The following is a 23234-nucleotide window of genomic DNA, read 5'->3' as shown; positions in this document are numbered from 1 at the left end:
ATCCAAGCAATGCCTCTCTTGTCCACACTGCTATATTTAGCAGTGTAGAGTCCCATGGCTGGGCCCTTTCCCCACTGCCTCCCCCTGCCAGAGCCTTTCACTGCCATGTGCAGCTGCATACCAGTGTGGCTACTGCCTGCTTTTCACTGCAGTGTATAGCTACACATATCCTCCACACTGCTGGACCACCAAAGGTGAACAGGATGCCCTCAGCTCCCTTTATAGGAAGGTTTGGAATGGATTTTGAAAAAGGAACCTATGCAAACGGATTTAGTGGCAAACGTCTTCAAATTATTAATGCACCTGTTTTAATAGTTTCCTTCTTGGATTTTCATATCCTCACTGCCAGGACTAGAATCAGGACTAGAGGGAACAGTCAGCCTTCTTGATTGATTATGTGGAAAATGAGTTTTGTTGTTGGGACACTACACCCTATATTCTTCACAGAAATGTTATAATAGGATTATAGAAAAACTATGATGTTTTGTGCATGATAAGGCATGAGAGATCTCATTGCAAAAGTTTATGATTTGCTAAATATGATTATCCTATCTGTATGCATGTATCATTTCTGTATCTAAAGTTAGGAATATGGACAATACATCTGTCTACAAAAGTGTTTGCACCTGGGGAATGCCCACCAGACAGAATGCAATGTCTGGCTGACTACCTGGGGATCAGTCAATGGACCATTAGGAAGAACAATAGGTCTTTGAAAATGCTAATCTCCCATCTTCCTGGGATACAACAAATAGCCTTTGACACTGCAGGGTCATGTGATCATGTCACCTGGTACCGGACTCCATGATAGAATACCAGTATTCTTCCACAGGGTCCGGGGGGTGGGTGAAGACATGGCACTGGAAAATAAAGCACAAGACAATGCAATTTTGGGTTTGCACTCAGGGGCGGGGTGGTGCACTTGAGTGTCTGGGCAGTTCCTTAGCTGAAGCCTTCCTATGCAGAGCTGATTTCAGTGTCTGTCTTTCTGAAGCTGGGTGTGTGTCTACCTGTGAGTGTGCTGGAGGAAGCTTGATGGCCTGGCTCAGCAGGACAGTATAAGGGAGCCCACGCTGGTGGAACAGGTGGAACCCATCAGTTTTATTTTAAAAGCTGGTTTTGCTGTAATTAAGCTTTTAGTTTTTACTCGGACCACACTGGGTAAGTAAGAAGCAGTCGGACATGCCCAGGGAGCAGCAATGGTCAGGATTCAGGAGAATGTAACTACATGGGTTAGATGCAGATCTTGCCCTACCCATCCATGGCTCTGTCACTTTGAGATCAGACTATCATAATGCATGCTAAAGGCCTGAAATCAACAGGAGCTTACTGACTTCAATGGGCTTTGGGATCAGGCTATACCTTAAAAGGTCCCTCAATCTTACGCCTGCACAGAATGTGGCCGCAGGATCACTAATTGGTGCTTCATGTCAACTGTGCACAACACAACCTACACTGGCTGCAAGTTAGACATTTCAGGGGCTGGTTTTGCTCTAACGCCATGTGGTGTTTGGACCATGACTATCCAAGAGAGATCACCTCACCCCCCCTCAGTGATACTGAAGCAGCTCCAACTAGCACAGGCACTGGAGCTGGCAAACATTCCATTTATTTAAAACCAGGGAAGAAGAGCTGCCAGAGTGATCAGGCTCAGAAAGGAGATGCAGAGGGAGGTATGCTCTTTTACCTCTGCCTGGATTTCCACTTTGAAGTCTGGGTGTAGTGCAGAGCTGTACCGCCCATACTGTCCTCTTCTGAATGAAGTGCCAAGGAGGGAAGATGGTGAGTAATCATCACTCTTTCCCCTCCTTGCCAAAATTTGGAGGGAGACCCCCTCCACAGAGTGGGAGGTGGGGGCTAGCCAAGCCATGAACACACCAAAACTCAAACCCCTGATGCCATGTCATCATATTTCGCTGCTCTGAACACGTGAAACTAACATGCTTAAAGCGAAGGAGATATTTTCAGAACAATCATTTTAAAAAGTACCATAACCTTTCCATCTTCGTTAAATCTTTTCCATATGAGCAGAAATAAATCGAACAGAGCAATAGGCAACTCTAATTTCTATTTTTGAAAAGTGTTTACTCACATAGTTTGAATAAATTAATTTGAAAATAAAAATTAAACTACAGTATATATAGTCTGAATATAAATGATTAGAACAACTACAATACAGGGATTCCTTGTTGCATAAGTCTCATTACTTAATGCACGAAACCTGAAAAAATGTCAAAAATCAATTATATTTCTTTGAAATGGAGTAACAGCAGTTACTTATACATGACAGCTAATTGAACGTATAATACAGGTTTCCTGACACACACATTTCCTGAGTGAACCAACAATATATATATATATTTTTTTTAAATGGAGAAAGAATTCTTGACAGTTGAAGTAAATAATTCATGACTTCTAAAGAACACAGTTCAGTTTGTTTTTACCAAGGAAAGTTCAGAACACCTTTGTGATAGGGATAAATTAAAGCTATGCTACAGAGTACAGGAATTTGCTACTATCAGTTTACATAGTACATATTTCCAATCCAAAGTAGGGAAACCAGTTTAAAAAGCTAGTTTAAAAAAAGAAGAAGAGCTTACCTCGATACTAAAAGGATTATTTGAACATTTGTCACAAAGCATGGTGGATTAGCCTCAGGCTCCATGTAACGAATTGGCCTTTTCTGGTAAGGGATTGGTTGCGGGGGGCGGGGGTAGAGGGGCAAAGAAAGGGGAGCATTTGAGGGCAGGGATATTGAAAGAGAAACTAAAAACTGACTAAAATCAACCACTGTGTGAATAACTTTTCTGCAAGCTTCCTCCACTTCAAGGCCATGAATACACAATTTCAATCTCAGCTTTTCCTGAGCACAGACTGCCAATTGTGCCAATGTACACGATGATTTGGGGACGGGGCAAACATTGTAGCTCCAAGGCTGCAATGTCTTCACTTGTCACCTACATGCATATTTGTACTCAGCTCTGTGAGCTGAAAGGCAAAGCGTATGAAGCCAGTGTGCGCCTACCCATCCCACATACAGGTTAAGGGGTTAGATTAAAAGCAGAATGAATAATTTTCTTTAAACTGAACACTCAGCTTTCTGGCTAATTCACAGCTTTTTTCTTAACAGTGAAGAACAGATGAGTCTTGGCTGTTCATTTTTTGTTGTTTAAATAAATAAAAGAACCTCAAACATTGCTAATGGTAAACAAAAGAGTAGTTAACGGAAGGAGAAAAATCCTTAACCTAGTTTAAAATTGCATATTCAAAGAATCAGGTAAATGTTTTCCTGTGACCAGTTCTTTTATTATAGTCCTACCCAATGGACAGACATTTGAAAAAGTCCATTATAATGATCTTGTGAGGTTAAAGCATATTTTTACACTACTGTAATCTGCATTAGTTTTGTTTAAAAAGCATTCAGCTACTCTAAGAACCCAATAGTACTCTAGATTTTAAAAAGGTACTTCTACAGTTTTCTTCTAACCTTCCCCATCAGGAACTAGTCTATGCATCCAGTCAATGGATTTAACACACTACCACCATGCTGCTCCTCTATCAAAATGCCATAAGATCATTTCAATAATAAAGATAAATAGAAAAAGTTAATATACATGTTGCTATATTTTACAATGTTTGCATCCAAGCTGTAAACTAATGTCCTTTGAACTGACCATATTTATCCTCAGTTATACAAAAAAAGCAACTTTTGAACACCAAGGGCATGTCATTCAAAAATATTAAATTGAAGGCATTGAATTTCACTATGCATAAATTCCCTTCCCCTCTCCAAAAGCAGACACTAAACAACGATGGGAACTTTCCCTTTCCTCCTCATAATCTATCTTGTTGCTTCCAGGCTTTTCTTCATCTAGAAAGGGATTTAGCTGCTGTAACAAAAAAGATCTTCATTTTAATGCAAGCTGTCAAAGCCCAGAGAATATGAAATAGACAGTTTGTTTAAAATCAGAATTGCTTAGCTTATAAATTTAATGAAGTCCTTGGTGACACGTGTATTAGTCAAGAGGTCCTTGGAAAATGAGTCTGATGTAACCCTGTTCGCCAGCCAGCTGATGTGCACAGAACGGACAGGCTGCATGAAAAGTGTGAGTACCATGAGGAAGAGGAATTTGGGACCAATATGCAGTTGTTTTTTCTGAGCACACGTGTCCACAGGGGCTGAATGCATGAGTCGGAGGTCCTGCATCTACATAAAATCCAGCTTCACATCCAAGCCACAGAGGCACATAGGGGCCAACAGAGCGGCACATGGGACATTCTCGATCCTTCCCGTCTCTTTCCTCTTTGTTTCCCCAGTTGTGATAGCCATGTACGTGGCCACAGTTGAGATACACCCATGGTTGCTTTTCATCAACAACATCTTTCCTCTTCATACTAGGAAATGCTAATGTGTTAAACCCTACAGGGCACTGAGGCCTGGCGGCATTTATTTCCTGTCTTAGAGCTTCCAAGTGCTTCACTGTGGGAGTGCGTGAAAGGCCTTCGGCAGTACGCCACAGCAGCGTTGCTCCACACAGATCGATTAATGAGCCATCTTGGAGTTGGTTGGTTTCATTCTCAACCTAGGATGGAAATGCATAGAGATCACAAAGTTACTCAAACTGTCTGTACAGGATTTTGAAGAAAACAACTGTAAAACCCTGCTAGGGAGCTCCAGCCAAGAGTTTCAACTAGCAGTGATTTTGGGTGCTCAATCTGAGATTCATGAAAGAGCTTGATATTTAGAGAGTGGGTGCTCAGAATTTTTCGAAAATCAGGCACCTTTAACTATGTCTCAAGTTTGGGACCCTAAAACTGAAGCCACCAAAAGCACCCATATGCCTAATCATCATCAGCTCCTTCCTGATCATGTATCCAGCTAAGTCAACTAAAGAAAGAACATTAGTTTGCCATGGGAGCAAGCAACATTAGTCTTAAGTTAGTAGTAATGTATGCAAACACACACACACACAGCAACCAGCACACCATCCTTCCCAAACCAATGTACCACAACTTAAAACAAGTAAAACATCTGATTTAAAAAAATGTTTACTCAGGAAAAAGTCATATCAAGACAAGGTCTAGTTTTATATCTCATGAATCTTTCGAGAGCAAGGTTTACATTACATTAGACTGAAACAGCCAATGACTGTGAAATTCTCTCCCCTTCGCCCCCCTGTGGAGAAAACCTTGAAGAATGATGCAAGTGAAAAGGGAGGGTTAGGAAATAATTTTAAAAACTTTTAAAAAGCCCACATCATGATGTAGCAAAGCTTCCACTGCTCACAGACCAACATGCTAGACTGGGCCACTAAGTTTAGCCCAGCAGTGTAAACATGCAATAAATGGCAGAATCTGGCCCGAAATCAGTCAGTCTTACTCAGGTTGGGTAGCACTTTTCTCCATGAGCACTGACTAAATGAATGTGACTAAATACAGAGTAAGGTGCTACACTGTTTAAGTCACTCAAGCATTCTCTGGCCCTTATGTAGCCCTAGGTACAGCCTTAAACAATGTACCTGTATAACATGCAGCATAAAGTGCTATTCACTACACTTACCATTTTTCCCCTCTGCTGAGCTGATCTGGTTTCACGGAGGCTGAACACATTCCCACACACAGATATCTCCCTCCACACCCCTGGTTTGGAGTCTTCAGTAAACCCATTGCGCGGATGCATAACAAGAACTCCATTTGTGGTTAACCCATCCATCTGTCCATCGGATGTCTTCCATTTGGCAGCTTTTTCCTATGAGGAATGACAATGACAGAACTTCCATTCATCTGAAATTCCGAGGTATAAACTAGTTTAAATATAAGCCTGCAGTGAGCTGGGAAAAAAGAGTGTCTCTTTACCCCAAGAAAGATGTTTTTTGAGGAGTCAAATCCTGCAGCATATATTCTTGCTGTAAAAGGAGGGTTCCGTTCACATATGATTCTGCAAGCAAACCTTGATATAGTGCTCTGTACAGACTGTGTATCTGAATTACTCTGACTTCCAGGAACTGTATCTGTCACTACGAAGTCAATAGGGCTTTCTGTTGACCGGCCAATCTGAGGAGGGAAGAACACACAGGATTTAGAAGCTACAGTACAAAATATTTAAACTTAACATTTTAAAGTGGTCAAGAATAAACCATGACCTTTCAGAGGCTAAAGGCATTTTACCACCTGAGACCTTAGCCCCCTCTGAACTGGTAAGTTATTCCACCTCTTATTTTACTGTAGCGTTGTTGTAGCCATATTGTGTCTCTCGTAAAGTGGGACCAATGTAGGTGAGGTAATATCTTTTATTGGACCAGCTTCTGTTAGTGCAGACTATAAGAGTTTGAGCTTCACAGAACTCATCTTCAGTTCTAGGGAAGGTAACAGAAGTGGCTAACCTAAATACAAGTTGGGGCAGATTGTTAAGCATAATGGATTCACACATGCTATAGACGACCACTTAAAAAGAAGTAGGCAGTTAAGGGTTGGCAGGCAGTGAGGTGTGTTACAAATGGTTGTAAAGCAGTGTCTCGGAATCCGTGGCGTCTAGCAGAAAGTAATGAATTTAAATTCCCAGGCTTGCCTTTTGAAGGTGTGCAGGTTTCCTTTGAGGATGAGGACTGAGAGGTCAGATATGAAGTGACTGCTTTATGAAAAGTGTTTGCCCACAGATGATATGGCATTTTTGTCTTATTTTAATGTGGGAGTTCATGTGAGAGCATAGCAACTGATTTCATGCACAGAACTGTTGAGGTACATCACAAGGCGTGATAGGCATGTATAGAACCCATGAATCTTAACAGGTGTACTGTCGGCAGTATTAATCACTGTTGTAGTGGAGATATGTCTGCAGGTTTTGCATCTGTAGTCGCTTTGAGTTGGTGTGTCCTGATTGGTGGGGAGCTAGCTACTGGATAAGCAAGATAGTCGGATGGTTGATTGAAGGCCAGAAGAGGGGAGTTGGGAAATATTTCATTACGATGTGGTCCCCAACAAATACAGGTTGTAACCGTTTGATGATAGCCCATATGGATTCTAGTGTAAGGTTTTAGGGGACAACTAAGGGTATCTGATCAGTGGGTTCCCTGTACTGAAGTAGGTCCTCCCGGGGTATTTGGGTGACGCTTTCCATGAGAAAATCTACTTCTTCAGTAGAGTGCCTTTGTTAAAGTGAAGGTTTCAAGTGCGTTTAGGTGTGTATCCCAGACTTTGTTGAGTGCAAGTTCTATGGTATCTGAGTGCCTGGCTGTAGATAGATTTCTTAATTTGTCTGGAATGGTTGCTGGATCCATGAAGGCAAGTGTGGTAATCCAGGGATTTCTTGTATATAGTCATTTGGGGGGTTCCATTGTTGAAGCTGATCATGGTGTCCAGAAAGTTGATGCTAGTGTGGGAGTGTTTTAGAAAGATTGATGGATGGGTGTCACATTTCAGGTGGCTGATTTTCTATCAATCAGGACCATCCACAGAAACACAAGGGGCTCGTTTCCCTTGTCTACCTTCATAAAAGATCTTTATCTAAGCAGGTTTCTGACTTACATTAAGTTTTCAGGTATTTCAACTCGTCATTGGTTGAAGGAACCATCTCTCTTGGCTTGCAAGAGCCTGGCCCCTTGTGTCTGTCTAGTGATAGATACCAGAGATGACTTCTGTCTTGCTTATAATCTTCCACAGTTCAGACAGAATGACCTCATGCTGTTTCCCCTTCCTATGCATTTCTGAACCCCCTGTATGTAAATGGGGCTTCCATTGTTTTGATTCCACCATGCTTAATTTATACAGGAGATAGGTAAAGAGTTCTGACATTGCCTTTTGTCTGGGAGAGGCTTGTTACTCCGTTTGTTTGGGCACAGACTGTAAAGCCAAATATCAGCAATTACCCATAATTTCTTATATAGTGATAATACACACACAATAGAACCTCAGTGTTATGAACACCTCGGAAATGGAAGTCGTTTGTAACTGTACACAAAAGGTCATGCTTGTTTTTTCAAAAGTTTGCAACTGAACACTGGATTTCATACAGCTTTGAAACTATACTACGCAGAAAAATAATTTTATAGTTAACATTTAACAATATTGTACTGTATTTGCTTTTGTGTGCGTGTGTGCGTGCTGCCACTGCCCGTTTGTGTACTTCTGGTTCCAAATGAGATGTGTGATTGACTGGTCAGTTCGTAACTCTGAAATGCAGAAGAACCTCAGTTATGAACACCAATGACATTAAATGACCAATGTGTTGTTAAATTTCAAATATATTACATCATCTTTTAAAATAAATATTGCGACACCAGTGTGGGAGGTTTAGTGAATATGTTAGGCCTGACAAGAATTGCTGACAGTAGTGAATCACAAATGGGCCCCGTGTTGCAATGGATGATGGGAAATTTATGAGGGAGTTGAGATCATCTGTCCAGAAGATGAAAATATCAATGTATCTCAGGTATATCGTTAGTTTCATGGTATATTATTCCAAAAATTCTTCCTCAAGGTGGCCTGTGAAGAGGCTGGCATGCTGGGGAGTCATCTTAGTATTCATGGCTGCTCCCCTGGTTTGGGCAACATGTTTGTTAAATGTGAAGTTGTTGTGGGTGAGAATGAAAAGGATGAATTTGACAATGTGTTCAGGGCGGATTTCTGAGTGTTGTATATTATCTCCAAGGTATTTGAAGCAGGCAGCAATGCAATCATGGTGAGGGATGTTGGTGGGCAGGGAGGTGACATCTACATGACAGAGAGAATGTTCTGGGGGTGGGGTGGTGGTTAATGTCATGGAGTTTCTGGAGGAAGTCTGTAGTGTCTTGGAGGAAGATGGCTCTGTGTGTGGTGTGGTTTAAGGATGTTTCTATGAGTCCTGATATTTCTTTGGTAACAGTGCTGTGGCCTGATATGATGGGTCTGCATGGGAAGCACGTAGAACCTGGGGTGGTTCATGAGAAATGAGGTTGCAGAGTTTTTCTTGAAGTTGTTTGGGGAGGGATTTGATGGTAATTTTAACTTCCTGTGTGAATTGAGATGTGGCATCTTAGAGTTCTTTACAGTAAGTGGTGTCAGAGTTGTCTGTTAGCCTCAATTAAAGACTATGATGGCATCCCCTTTGTTTGCAGGGTTGATCACTTTCTGATGGTTGGATTTCAGATACCATATTACTATCCTCTCAGTAGTAGAAAGATTGGGTGAACTGTAATATTTGTTGAGGATTTCAGAGTATCTTTCCCTGAATCAACCAATCTAATGATTTAGTGTGTGGTTTTCTCTGCTGGGGGACATCCAGTCAGATTATTTCTTTTTTTTCCCCCATCTTCGTCGGTGGGCATGTGGTAGTTGTGGATGGCGTCATCTTCATTGTGAAAGAATTCCTTGAGGCGGAGTCAGTGGAAGAATTCTTCTAGTTCTCCACATGTTAGTGTGGCATCAGGTTCTGCGGTGGGGCAGAGTACGATACTTTAGTTCCAATTAGGTGGAGGATGCTGAGGTGTTGTGTAGCATCCACGTGGTGGACCTGATGTCTTGGATTCTCTAGAGTTGTTGCTGTAGTTTTCACTTTTGATTCTGTGTTGGATGGCTGTCAGCTTTTTCATCTTTATCATTATTTTGGGTTTTCTACATGATCTTCAGGTGGGTTTCGTGGTTTTTTCTCCTTCCAATGTGTGATTTGTGTTTTTGTTTGAGGTGGTCCCTTCTGCAGTATATAAGATGCAGGAGATGGTTCCTTGGCAACCTCTAAAATTTGGTTTATTCAGGAGGCAGAAAGCAGCCAATAGAAGAAATAATTGTAGGGAAGGGAGATGTGACAGAACTTGCCCCCCTGGAGGCAGTTGCATCAGAAAGGTGAGCCCCAATATCTCAAATCAGCCTGAGATCAGCAGCTGCAATGTCAAAATAGTGGGAAAGTGACCTCTTTAATCATGAGGGGAAAAATGATTGAGACCCTAGTGGCTGCATGAGCCCAGCACACATTCCAGTTCTTGACATCAGGTTTAGGACCTATTGGAAGTACAATTAGAAAGAACACCTGGGACATATGAGTTAGCCCTCTAGTTCTGATGGAAAGCAGGATCCTGCTTGTTAAGAGACAAGATAAAAGAAGCTTGCATTTACAATGAAATATCCCTGCCTATAACAGAACAACTTTAGAAAAATAGCAGCCTGCTGTAATCAAGACACTCGGCTGTGGGGGGGAAAGGGCAGGGGGATATCTACCTTCAGGGCATTTGCTGACAAGATGGTTCCCCCTCTTCTGATTGCAAACAATTGGCTGACTTATGCCTTCAGTGCAGACCCATTCAACATGCCTGACTATAGTGGGGTTACATGAAACTGACTGCCTTTTCAGTTGGACATGTTACAATGCTTGAAGAGTGTACAGGGAAGTTTTTACCCATTCCATCCAGGATATTCAGATAGCCAGATCTAAATGACTGGGGTGCTACTGAATTCAACAACTTGCTGCCTGAGCTCTCCAATTCCATACCCATTTATGTAACTGACAGACAATCCTTCTCCCCCAATTTTCATGGTATAGTGGATTATAGTACCTTTAATTTACTGCTATGCAGAACGACACTGCAAAAGTGAGAGAAAGGAGACTAAGCACTCTGGGTATTTTTTGGTGGGGGAGGGAGGGGTTTGCTGTAGGGGATGTGAGGTGTCAATATATTTCTTCTATTGCATTTACTCTGCTTTCTAGGCAGGATCACCCATCAGTCCACATGGACTGCCACAGGTGGTTTTAAAGAAGCCTGCCTGAAGAACATTTTTATGAAGATAGCTTATTTGTTCCCCCTTTTTAGAAGATTTGGGGAATTACAGACCAATCAGACAAGCTTCAATTCCAGAAAAATACTGGAACAAATTATTAAACAATCAATGTTCAAGCATCCAGGGGATCATACGGTAATAAGTCATAGCCAACATGGATTTGTCAAGAACAAATCATGCCAAATTGACCCAATTTCCTTCTTCAACAGGGTTACTGGCCTAGTGGAGAGGTGTAGACATGATATTCTCTGATTTTAGTAAAGCTTTTTATAGTCCTAAATGACAGTCTCATAAGCAAACAAGGGAAATGTGGTCTAGGGGAAATTACTATAAGGTATCTACTTGGAAAAAAAAGAAAATCACATTCCGTAGTTATGAATGGTTCACTATCAAACTGGGAGGATGCATCTAGTGGGGTCCCGCACGAGTCAATATTTTCACTAATGATTTGGATAACGGAGATGAGAGTATGCTTATAAAATCAGTGGATGGCACCACGCTGGGAAGGGATTGCAAGCCAGGATTAGAATTCAAAATGCCCTTGGAGAAGTGGCCTGAAACCAACCAGATGAAATTCAATAAACAAAAGTGCAAGGAAGGTAGGAAGGAAATAATCAATGCATAAATACAAATGAGGAATAACTGGCTAGGCAGTAATACTGCAGAAAAGGATCTAGGGCTTATAGTGGATCAGAAATGGAATACAAACCAACAATGTGATGTAGTCACAAAAAAGGCTAAATATTCTGGGAGGTATTAACAGGAATGTTATATCTAAGATACTGAGGGTAATTGTTCCTCTCTACTCAGCACTGGTCATGCCTCAGCTGGGGTACTGTGTTCAGTTTTGGGAACCACACTTTAAGATTGAACAAACTGGAAAGAACCCACAGGAGAGCAACAAAAATGATGAAGGATTTAGAAAACACGACCTGCGAGGAAAGGTTAAAAAACTGGGCACGTTTAGCTTGAGAAAAGACAAATGAAGGGGAAGCTGAGAACAGTCTTCAAACATATTAAGAGCAGTTATAAAGAGGATGATCAAAATCAATCAATCAATCAATCATTCTCCATGTGCACTGATGATAGGACAAGAAGTAATGGGCTTAATCTGCAGCAGCAAGGGAAAGTTAGCAAGTTTTTTCCTAATGTCTAACCTAACTGTAAAGATAGTCGAACACTGGATTAGAGTCAGAAGGTTGTAGAATCCCTGTCATTGGAAGTCTAAGAACAGGTTAGATAAACACCCCCTCAGGGATGGTTTCTTGGTCCTGCCTCAGCCACAAAGGGATGGACTAGATGACCTCTGGAGGTCCTTTCCAGCCTTACATTTCTATGATTCTGTGTTGGGAATCACTAAGAAAGGGATAGACAATCAGACAGAAAATATCATGCTGCCTCTATATAAATCCATAGTACACTCACATCTTGAATATTGCGTGCAGATGTGGTTGCCCCATCTCAAAAAAAGATATATTGGATTTGGAAAAAGTTCAGAAAAGGGCAACAAAAATGATTAGGATTATGGAACAGCTGCCATATGAGGAGAGATTAATAAGACTGGGACTTTTCAGCTTGGAAAAGAGACGACTAAGGGGGAATATGATAGAGGTCTATAAAATCATGACTGGTGTGGAGAAAGTGTTATATACTCCTCATAACACAAGAACTAGGGGCCACCAAATAAAATTAAAAGGCAGCAGATTTAACACAAACAAAAGGAAGCATTTTTTCACACAATGCACGGTCAACCTGTGGAACTCCTTGCTAGATGATGTTGTGAAGGTCAAGACTGTAACAGGGTTTAAAAAAGAACTAGATAAATTCATGGAGGATAGATCTATCAATGGCTATTAGCTACGATGGGCAGGGATGGTGTCCTTCATCTCTATTTGTGAGAAGTTAGGAATGGACAACAGGGGATGAATCATTTGATGATTACCTGTTCTGTTCATTCCCTCTGAGGCACCTGGCATTGGCCACTGTCGGACGACAGGACACTGGGCTGGATGGCCCTTTGGTCTGATCTAGTATGGCTGCACTTATGTTCTAATAAAACCATTTTTGGTAGCTCAGTCGTGGCAAATTAGTTTAACTTCAACACAGGATTCAGTCACTGGAGATGAGAAGGAACAAACCCTAATTTAAAAAAAAAAACCCTTTCCTTTTGAGGAAAGCTATAAGAGATATGAGAAGTATGCTGTGGGCCCAATTCTGCTTTTATATGCAGACTCCACTGAAGGCAATGGAATGACTTCGGATTTACAATGGTGTATCAGAAGTGGACCCTATATGCCAACATTTCACAGTACAGAATTCACTCTTAAATATTACTAGATGTTCTTGAAAAAAAGTGTGTGCTGTTTTTTCATAACACACTTGCATTTCCACTGCACCTACAAGTGGCTGATTCGCAAAGCACTTTGTAAGCATGAACTTAGCTTCAGGCGCCCCCTGAGAGACAGTTATCCCTTACTCTCCATTTTATAGAAGACAGACGAGTCAAGTGACCAATCTCAGACACAAAGGATGGTCTGTGGCAGAATGAAGAGCAGAATCCTACTCCTTGTCCTGGTGGATTAGTCACAAACACATGTTTCACCTTCAAACATTTAAAAATATTGAGCAAGAGCATGTCTTGTGCTATTTTCTTATAATGGAAAGAAAAATATATACTGCACATGCTTTACATACCTGAAACATATCAGTGTTGCTGTCATGTGTATATTCAACCACCACTGTCTGGGCCCGAGACAAGGTATATGATATGCTATGTTGGTCCTTGTTGCTTATTGCCTATAGAAAATTAAAATTTATTAAAAATAAAGAATATTTGAGCATCACAAAGGAAAACAAACACTAGTCAATTGACAGAGAGGAACAACTCAAGTTAAACACAGTAGACTTACAGTAGTGATAAGTCAATGCTCATGTGATTTTGTAAGTTTAAAGATTGCAAGAAAAAGGCACAAAAATTATGTGGCTTAGCTGTAGATAGATATGGATTTTAAACATGACACTCACACAGTACACCATCAGCGTCTTAATTTAATGGGCTGGGTTTAGCAATCTAGAGGTTTTGCATTTTAAAAGGTATCAAGGATATCTTGGTAAAAACTGCAGAACTCAGATATCCCAGACCTGGCACCCTAAAAAGAATGTGAGTGGAATATGGAAAGCATCAGCGCTGCTCACAGAACACAGACTAAATCCATGAGAGCTGAATTTGGCCCCCAAACTAGAAAATTCAAAGTTTTTTACTATCACCAGCAACCGACTTAGTTATTATTTCAAATACCATTCAGCTTTGGAACAAGAGTTTGAGATTTATTCAAGCCATGATCAAGAGTGCGGAGTACAGTAACTCCTCACTTAACATTAACTGGGGTGACTTTTGTTACGTTGCTGATCAATGAACGAGCTCATTTAAAGTTGCACAATGCTCCCTTATAACATTGTTTGGCAGCTGCCTGCTTTGTCCACTGCTTCCAGAAAGAGCAGCCTGTTGCAGCTGGCTGGTGAGGGTTTGGAACCAGGGTGGATCGGCAGCCCCTCCACCCCCATCAGCTCCCTGCTCCCTTAAGTTCCCTGTGCGGCAGCCACCCAGCAGGCTATCAGCAGCTGGCAGTCCAGCTGTCCCTCCCCCCACTGCCATGTGCTGCTCCTGCCCTCTGCTTTGGAGCTGCTCCCAGGAGCCTCCTTCTTGCTGGGGGATCGGGGGGCTAATGTCAGTGTGTCCCCTCCCCCCTGCTCCTGCCCCCCCACTTACCCCATCTCAACGGGGTGGGAGAGGGGGGCGCGCGTGACAGGGCTCAGGACAGAGGGAGCTTGCTGGCAGCAGCTGCTGTCAACTTGCTGATCTACTTAAAAAGGCAATGTACTTAGAGTGGGGTCAGCGTACTTAAAGGGGCAACGCACAACTCCCTAACACACAGGGTGTGTATCTCTGTCTGCTATGCTGTCTCCTCCCTCCATTTGTGCTGCCTTGTAGAGTGTGAGGCTACATTAACAACAATGTGTTAACCCTTTAGTGCTAGTTCATAATTTAGCAGTAAGGCATTCCCTAGGAAATATCCCACCCTCTTTCTTCTACCCTCTAACTCCACCACCTCAATCAAGCTTCACAATTATCATTGTGGTGTACAGTATTAAATTGTTTAAAACTTGTACTGTGTGTATATATAACAATAAGTCTTTTGTCTAGTGAAAAAAAATTTCCCTGGAACCTAACACCCCCACTACCCCATTTACATTAATTCTTATGGGGAAATTGGATTCGCTTAACATTGTTTTGCTTAAAGTCGCATTTTTCAGGAACATAACTGCAATGTTAAGCAAGGAGTTACTGTAATCAAAATGAGACATTAGGTAAATGCTCTCCTCGCTACATGGCTATGCAAGACACCAACATCAATATCTCTGGGGCACACTGAAGCCACCCCTTCCGGGGATATGTACAGACGTAAGTGTGGAAGGAGCCTTCCCGGTTTAATTCCTCCTTCTCAATGGCTGCTGACAGTTGCAGTCCCTTGTTACCACTGCTACAAGTGGTGGGGCCCTGATCCTCCTCCTCCACTTCATCTAGTGGAGTTAGCCAAGTGCGGAAGAAAGTACATACTATCCTCTCCTCATAAGGAGGTGCTCCCCCAGCAGATTAGTAATTCTGCCACATCTTGCAATAGAGGCCAGTGTCAGAAAGGCACTTCAGAGCTCTACTGTAGAGATAGCAAATAAGCTATGTAGCTTACAACAAATATTAAGGGCCAGGCTATGCGAGGCTTTTGTGTAGGTGCATGGAGGATGGGGAGTGAGGATTCAAAGCACTCTCTTTACCATGTACCTCCACAGCTCTCAAGTTCCAGACACAGTCACAGTCACTGCAATCTGGGAATTGCAAGACTGCTCCCTCCTAGCAGCCCTGGGGAACAATCCACGATGGAGAATGGCACACTGCGTACATGCCTCCTGCACATCTACAGAACTCTAGAATGGGCGGTGGCTCTGAGTCCCAATCCCTCCAGGATTTCCTGCTGCAGCTTGGCACTGTCCTCATTGGTGGGCAGGATACAAAAACACTATGCTCAGGTCTAGGCATATAGCCAGCCTTCTGTTGTGCTTGATGACTGCACAAACTCACAGGTGCAAATCTGTTAAAGGTGTGTCACTGCCGTGCTAAACCTGTTCAGACACTAGAGTTAAAAAATAAAATAATGCAGGACTGATCCAGAAACAGAGCCAACTGGTCCCTTCACCACATTGCAACAAGAAACGTGTTATGTGACAGACACATTAGGCATGGCTAGTGTTAGACATACTTTGGCCTAGACACAAAAGATGCAAAGAATGATTAAGCATGGCAAAGGCTAAAAATACAAATGCAATGCTAGTAAAACCTCCCCATCCTGACCTTTTGCAACAGCAAAAAGAAAAAAAAAAAAGTGGATTTTATTTTAACAGCCCTTTTAGTCACTGTGCTATCATGGGGTGATTAGTAAGCTACCTGGACAAAAAGAAGTAAGTGCTGCTAGCAAAGCAAGGAAATGGAAATATACGCAACACAGGATGCAAGCTATCTAGCAAAATACGTTAACTTTCAGTTTGTCAGCCAGGGCTGTGGGGTTTTTGGAGGTGTGCGTCATTTTTGATTTGCAAAACAATGGCTAGTTGTCTATAACTGAACAAGTATGTCTTCATAGTCTGCTTGTGAATCAAGTACTTGTGAAGCTGGAGAAATAGTGAACTCAGACTAGGAGCTGTGAGTACATCAACTGAATTACAGCATCAGAACCAAACCCCTTTTCTACACTTCTCCCAGATTAAAAAAGCACTCAGCTATTTAATGCAATTCCCTGAGCTAAAGGTGTATGAACTGGTACTTCCCGTTTTCAGAGCATTTAGAGACATTAGCAGAGTTAGCTCCAATAGCCCTTACACCTGAATGTGTGACTGCATTGGCTCCAATCTGTTTAGTCATGGGCCTGAATTTGAAACGTGCCAAATACCTCCTGCAAGACTGTTCAGCATCCTCAGTTCCCATAGATTTCAGTGGGAGCTGCGGGCACTTGGCAGCTCACTAAAAATATTCCACATCTGGCAGGATTGGTTCCAGTGCAAGTGTGCCCGGAGCCCAGAAATGGTAGTTATCAGCTCCAGTCAGAATCACCGTTTACACTTTAAGCTTCAGCGGTGCTCGTTCCTGGGTTTAAAACCTTCCCCTCTCTCCCTCCTAGGGAGAATCTTGCACTTGATTTTAAGCCCCCTGCAATACTTTTTGTGAAACACAGCTCCTTTCACCCCCTGCCCCATCTGTGGCCGACCACCACCACCAGTGGACTGAGCAGCAAGTGTACTCGAGTGCTCTAGTGAGGGAGTGTGGCAAGCACAGCTCCACGTGAAGCACAGACCTAGCTCTAGTTACGCAGCCTGAGAAAACAGGAAATCTGAAGCACCTTGGCGGCATGCTCTGGAGGAAGACCAAACAAAGAGTTTTGTGTAACCAGCTTAACTCTCAGTAGTTATTTGTGTTATGTGGTGAGGACTGGGCACTGGATTTGTTTGTGTTAAATGGTTTCTCTCTCATTAAGTGAAAGGCACCAGCGGCCTGGGATAGACACCTCTCAACTGTTTCCCACACAGGGCCTGATGCTTCCGATGTCTGTGTAACTACACTGAACTCAGGAGATTTACATCGGAGTCAGAGCAGAACCTGGCCTACAACTAACAAGCTGTCAAACTTACCTTTGCTGCTTGAGGAGTGCAGGCAATATGCACAGTGCTGGGTTTCACCCCATTTGCCTTGGGTCTTTTAAATAAAGCAAACCTACTTTTCCTTCTTCCTCGATCTCCATTTGGCAGAGAGCCATTATACCTGTGACAAAAGCCATTATGCAAGATAAAATATATGAAGAAATAAATAATAGTTTTTAAATTCATTTGGACCAATTGCTAAATAATTAATTATTGTGTTGTAGATCTAAAAACCAAGTTTCACTGTGAACAGTCTTTGTGGTAATTAACTAATGTATTTTGAGAAAAGAAGCAGCTGGAAAAGCTGCACAGAACTACAAGCCTGAGAATAGATGACTATGGTATACAGACATCTCTCTGGGTGTACAGAATTAAAGGGTGCAATCAGAAAAACAGATGGAGAAAACCACACATGCGCATTTAGGGCCCAATCCTGCTCACACCAACTTCAAGGGAGCAGGAGCAGGCCCTAACCTGCTAAATGTGTAAGATTTATGGTTGCAAGTAGCTTTATCTTCAATAATTTGCTTGTATAACAGAAGCAGGCTCCGATGCGAAACTCTCACTGCAAAAGGGCTATTTTTTCCAGAGGTGATCTCAGATAAATAACAAACACTCTTTTCCTCTACTTAGGGCTTACCTAGACTAGGAGAAAAAAATGTTTTCATAAAGTGTGTTTAACATGTTTTAACACCCTACTGTAGACAGGAGCAGCTCCCACAGATCACATTGATCAGCTAATGTGTTATAGTACAATTTGCCTAGTCTGCACTAGGATTCTAAAATATGTTAGCTAGTGTGTTTTTAATAAAACCCTGTTTATCCTAGTCTAGACAAGACTTTAAAAAGGAGGATTTCTTTCTATGCTATCAAAGATCCTGTCTTTCCAGCCACAGACTGGGATCTCTGAAGAGGTCATTAGTATGCTGGGGGTTTAATGCCACATAGCTCGCCTGGCCTGGAAAGTGAGCGAATGGAGCTGGAAATCAAACCCAGACCTTCCACACATCAGTTCAAAGCCCTATCAAAGCCCCATGTGATGGGCTTATTTTTCATTGCAGAAGCATTGACCATGCTCCTATGCACTCATTGCTAAACAAGACACTTACCCTAATACAATCAGTTCACCATATTTTACTGGTGTTTTAGATGGATGATTTTCTTGATCAGGAGAAAACATGAGCTTAGTTAGTACTTATTCTCAGATTCCAGTTCTCTGATCAAGAGCCTTGGCAGACTTTTTTCATTATTTCCTGTAAAACAATAAAGGTAAGACAAATTAGCAAGATGGCAAAGAAATTAGTTACTGTCGGCAAATCAGCTACACACAATGGCTTAAGTGAACCTGTACATCCAGCATAACCATATACTGTTCCACGTGTCTCTCTTTTGGTCTGCCTGACCTGCTGCAGTAGCGGAATCTTTTTGTATACACTGTTGTCCTATGTTTCAGTTTTTCTTGAATAATTGCTTCTGCCACGTACAGTATATAAAAGCGCACACAGTAATTCCAGTTAGACTGCCTTCAAGTAACTCCTGGAATCATCAAAATACAGCCTATAAAGAGGCTAATTTAAGCGTGGTAATAGGGTATAGTGTTGCCATGGCAGAATGGATCTGCAATAGTTTTCATTTACCCCTCCTGATTATTTAACATAAGTGGTGTAGAACTGCACTAGATATGCTTGGTGATACTTGGGGGTAAATCTCTCACTTGAAAAAAATACTAAGGAAGGCAAACATTTTAAATGACAGAATATTTAATCTGAAACACAGGGTGGAAAAATGACCCAAAGTAGAACATACATAGTAGCTACAAATCCAGCTAAATTCAAGACTTGTTTGAACACACTCACAGTAGCCATTTAGTGTCTCTTGCAAAACACCATGAACCCTGAATGGGAGTCAGGTGTTCAGCACTTAACAGGAGATGCTCAGCAATGCAGGATTGGGCCCTAACCAAACAAAGCTTTGAGTGCCTGTCTCAGTTTACTGGAAAATATTTAGATGCCCTTGATATTAAGCCCAATTAACATAGTCCCACAAGTCACCTGTTACTATATGTCATAAGTTATGTTGCAGGTAATTGGGATTGAGAAATGTATCCAGTGTTTGTTTATTTTGGGGGTGGGAGCGAGAAGTCAAATTAAAGTCAGTCCATTTCTCCATATATACAAATAATTGAAAAATATTAAGGTAAGGTTATAAATCCATTACTTGATTTTTATCTGCATGCAGCCTAGTAACACGGGGTCATATCTAGTAACATACTGAAAGAGTCAATCCTCCAATTATGGAGACCAAACAATTTAAGGCAAAACATTTCACATTTAAGTGCTTAAGTAATTTGCACCATCAGCAGCTCTTATTAGCTTCAACAGGAGCTACAGGTGCGCTGCACCTTTTGAAAAATCAGGGCACTTTTATTTAGCAGCCTAAGCATGGATTTAGGAGCTGACTTTAGGCACTTAGGTTTGAGTCCATTGGCCATGACTCCTTAGGAATTCCTATGCAATGAAGTCAAAACCCAGAAAGAAAACTTGCCTGCTGGTTTGATGATCAAAGTTAGTACAGGCATGTGGGGAGTGTTTGTTGTTATCTCAAAAGATTAAAAGGAAGATTCATTTTTAAAAATAACCTACACGTTTAGGGCTCAGTCCTGAAACCCTTACTCACTGAACAGTACTTACCTAAACATCACATCAACAAGCCAGATCACCAGCCCCCTACACCACCCAGGGTGACCCGAGCCCAGGAATGCAAAAGCCAACACCATGGAGAGGCACTATGCCTAGACACCAGCTCTGCTCCCCAGTGGGATTGCTCTTACACCCTGGCAGCACACTTCCACTGGAGACAAACTACCGAGGAATCCTTGGGGCCACATCTTCCCCTATGAGGGGTTCACTAGCAAGATACAGCCTAGGCACTCAGAGCTTCTAGGTTTGCGCCTGTATTGGGTGCCTTGAAGCATATGGGCTTACGACAATAGCCTGTCACCATCTTTGTTAGTCACAACTGTAGTAACAGCATTTCTTGTTTTGCTTTCTCTCGTGTTTCTCCATGCAAGTACACCGAAGCATTGCTCAATATAAAATGGATTTACCTCCATGCTGGTCTGGGCAAAAGCCTGTTACAAGCAACTATTCATCGCCTTTAAAAGTCAAAAATGACACCCCTACATTTCTAGTCTTCTCTTTAATGATTAACCCATTTGTAAAATGCAGATAGGAAGAATAGAGGCTGCAGAAGAGATCAAAGTTCAGTCTTCTCTGCATACCGCCACTTTTGTCTTAGCGATCACATTTCATAGTCAGCACTTGGCGTTTTTTCTTCTGAAGTACACATTGGAAGTCATTAAAATCTTGACATTTGCTGCTCAGTCATTTAACTGCCATGGGATCTGCAACACTGCCCATTAGGGAATATTATTAGACTGGGGTGGTAAATAGGATTTTAATGGTACTGTGCCTTGCTTACTTGTAAGAGTACTGAGCAGTACACTTAAAGCTGCCTCATGCAGGCAGGACCAGAGGATATGGGAAAAGATCCGAGCGCGAGTAGTTTTGGTTTTGGTGGGAAGAGGTCTGGAATGTTCTCCCCTTGCTATTTTTCAGGTCATAAATTATTTGTTCTGTGGAGTGCCCTGGAAAAATGCGGCTGCTAGCCCCAAAGTCAGGTTCTGATGCTCTGCCTTCCACTAGCTGTAGCGGGAATTATACATGCACACCGATAGGAGGAGAATAAACCTCTTTAAAGAATTACCTAAACTGATGGCCAAGCAACCTCTTTCTGGAGAAGAGCGCTACAGAACAGAGACCAAAGAGACTCCTACCATTGACCAAAATGGTGGACCACGTTTCATGTTAAACACCAGTTCAGCCAGGACAACAGCCTCTTTTGATGCATCACTTCAAATTGCTAAAGAAAGTTATCTTTTAACTTGGAAGCCACAATACAACAAGATTTTGTTCACACTTAAATCTAAAAACATGCCCTAGTTCATTTTTTTCCTAAGAGGAATCCAAATCAAGCTGATTTTGTGGGTACACAACCATATTAAGATTTTATTCCCCCAGGGAAAACTCAAGAATTACAAATCCAATCATTGTGATCATGGGAACAACTGTTCCTTCACTGCCAGGGGAAAGCAGTAATTTGCATGAATGTTTTTGAATTAAAATTCTCTAGCTTTTTATGCTAAATTCAAGCTTACACGCTTTTGTCAATTGCACACGGAAGGTCTGATTTTCAGAAGTACTGAACACCAACAACTCCAAATCAAAGTCAAGTACCTACAAAGCTCAGGCCCTCAGTGACAAATTCAGAGGTGGCATACATGTTAACATATGTTACACGTGGGTAAGTCAGTGTTAGTGGGTGTAACTCATGCTAAGGAAGCCAAGGGGGAGGCCTTCAGTCTCTTCGTGCACCTTCTCACTGCTCTTGTTAGTTGCATTTCTTGTGACACTATCCCCTTGACATGTCATTACACCCAATTTTTTGAAATGACACACCACCATTTATATCAGCTCTGAATAGGTCTCTTCCCCGCAAGCCTGTGCAATGAAACCTGGGCATGCTCTACACTGGAATTTCAACCATATTGGTTTAAGCCCCTACTGTCCTCTAGCATGATTCACACTAGTGCAAGTCATTTCTACACTGAGGGTTTGCATCAATGGCTGAAAAGTATAGACAAAGCCGTTGTCAGGTTTGTCTTTGTTTTTAGTGTTATAGACAATCATGTTTTCTTAAAATCATCTATGACTTTTTAAAAAGAAATCCTTTACCTTGACCTTTTGTGGACTCCGCACCAAGAACTGCAAGAACCTTAATCATGCCTAAAGAAAGTCTTACAATAAAATTTCTAAGCAGTCTTACTGGAATTTCACAAAATTGAAAATTACACTCATTATACAGAATCTTCTAGGGAAGTGGTGGAGGCCTATTTGCATCAATCATTTAGAAATGGACAAAGTACTTAAGGATTTACTGTAGGAAACCTTCCTGATCTGGCAGGATAGACTGGATTTATCTAATAAGTCTTTTCTTTCTCGATTTCCTGCATTTCTATGATCGGTATAATGTGCCTTTTTAATCTTTCATAAGAAGACAAGTAAGTCTTAAAGAGTCAAACAAGGTTAATGTAAGAGATACAATTCAGTAGTCTCCTTGAAATCTCACATCTAAAAGATGAATTATCTTGGCACAATGATAGTCAAAATCTTCAGCACAGGCAGCTGAAAACTCAGTTATCAGATCTCCTGCCCCTATTTCCTTGTCAGTAATTTTTCCATGTCAGGAAAACTTTCTTCAGTTTTATCATCTAGAACAGTTCAATAAGGAACTGAAAGTGATTTTCTATTTTCTAAGCTTGTAAAAGGTTCTTGTGAGGTGATCCAGCCTCTCAGACGCTCAACAACTAATCAGACTGGAAAGAGTACGTTATGAAGCTTTCCTAGCTGAACACCTTTCTCAAAGTCTCCTCTTGTTTCCTCCTTTGAAAAGAAGGCATCGTCAGGACATATGCCGTACACAGCTCTCAGGACAGTGGTTCTCAACCAGGGGTACATGTACCCCTGGAAGTATGCAGAGGTTTTCCAGGGGGTACAACAATGATCTAGATATTTGCTAGTTTTACAACAGGTTACATAAAAGGAACTAGCAAAGTCAGTACAAACTAAAATTTCTTACAATGGCTTGTTTATGCTGCTCTATATACTATACAGTGAAATACA

General features: G+C 41.7%; 1 protein-coding gene across 2 annotated transcripts in view; it reads right to left on the bottom strand.

Annotated features, from left to right (window-relative positions):
* Positions 1 to 2226: 2226 nt before the first annotated feature.
* Positions 2227 to 23234, bottom strand: part of PELI1 (pellino E3 ubiquitin protein ligase 1) — a 58423-nt gene continuing 37415 nt past the window's right edge. For both annotated transcript variants that reach the window (XM_030557909.1, XM_030557910.1), the window contains exons 2-7: positions 18603 to 18746; positions 17485 to 17614; positions 13441 to 13542; positions 5857 to 6054; positions 5561 to 5749; positions 2227 to 4583 (exon numbers count right to left, since the gene is read on the bottom strand). In XM_030557909.1, coding sequence (XP_030413769.1) covers positions 4017 to 4583; positions 5561 to 5749; positions 5857 to 6054; positions 13441 to 13542; positions 17485 to 17614; positions 18603 to 18673 — 1257 coding nt within the window. In that variant the 5' untranslated portion in view covers positions 18674 to 18746 and the 3' untranslated portion in view covers positions 2227 to 4016. The remainder of the gene's footprint in view (positions 4584 to 5560; positions 5750 to 5856; positions 6055 to 13440; positions 13543 to 17484; positions 17615 to 18602; positions 18747 to 23234) is intronic.

Source organism: Gopherus evgoodei, chromosome 3, assembly GCF_007399415.2.
Source record: "Gopherus evgoodei ecotype Sinaloan lineage chromosome 3, rGopEvg1_v1.p, whole genome shotgun sequence".
Lineage (NCBI taxonomy): Eukaryota > Metazoa > Chordata > Testudines > Testudinidae > Gopherus > Gopherus evgoodei.
This window is presented reverse-complemented; position numbering and strand designations above follow the sequence as displayed.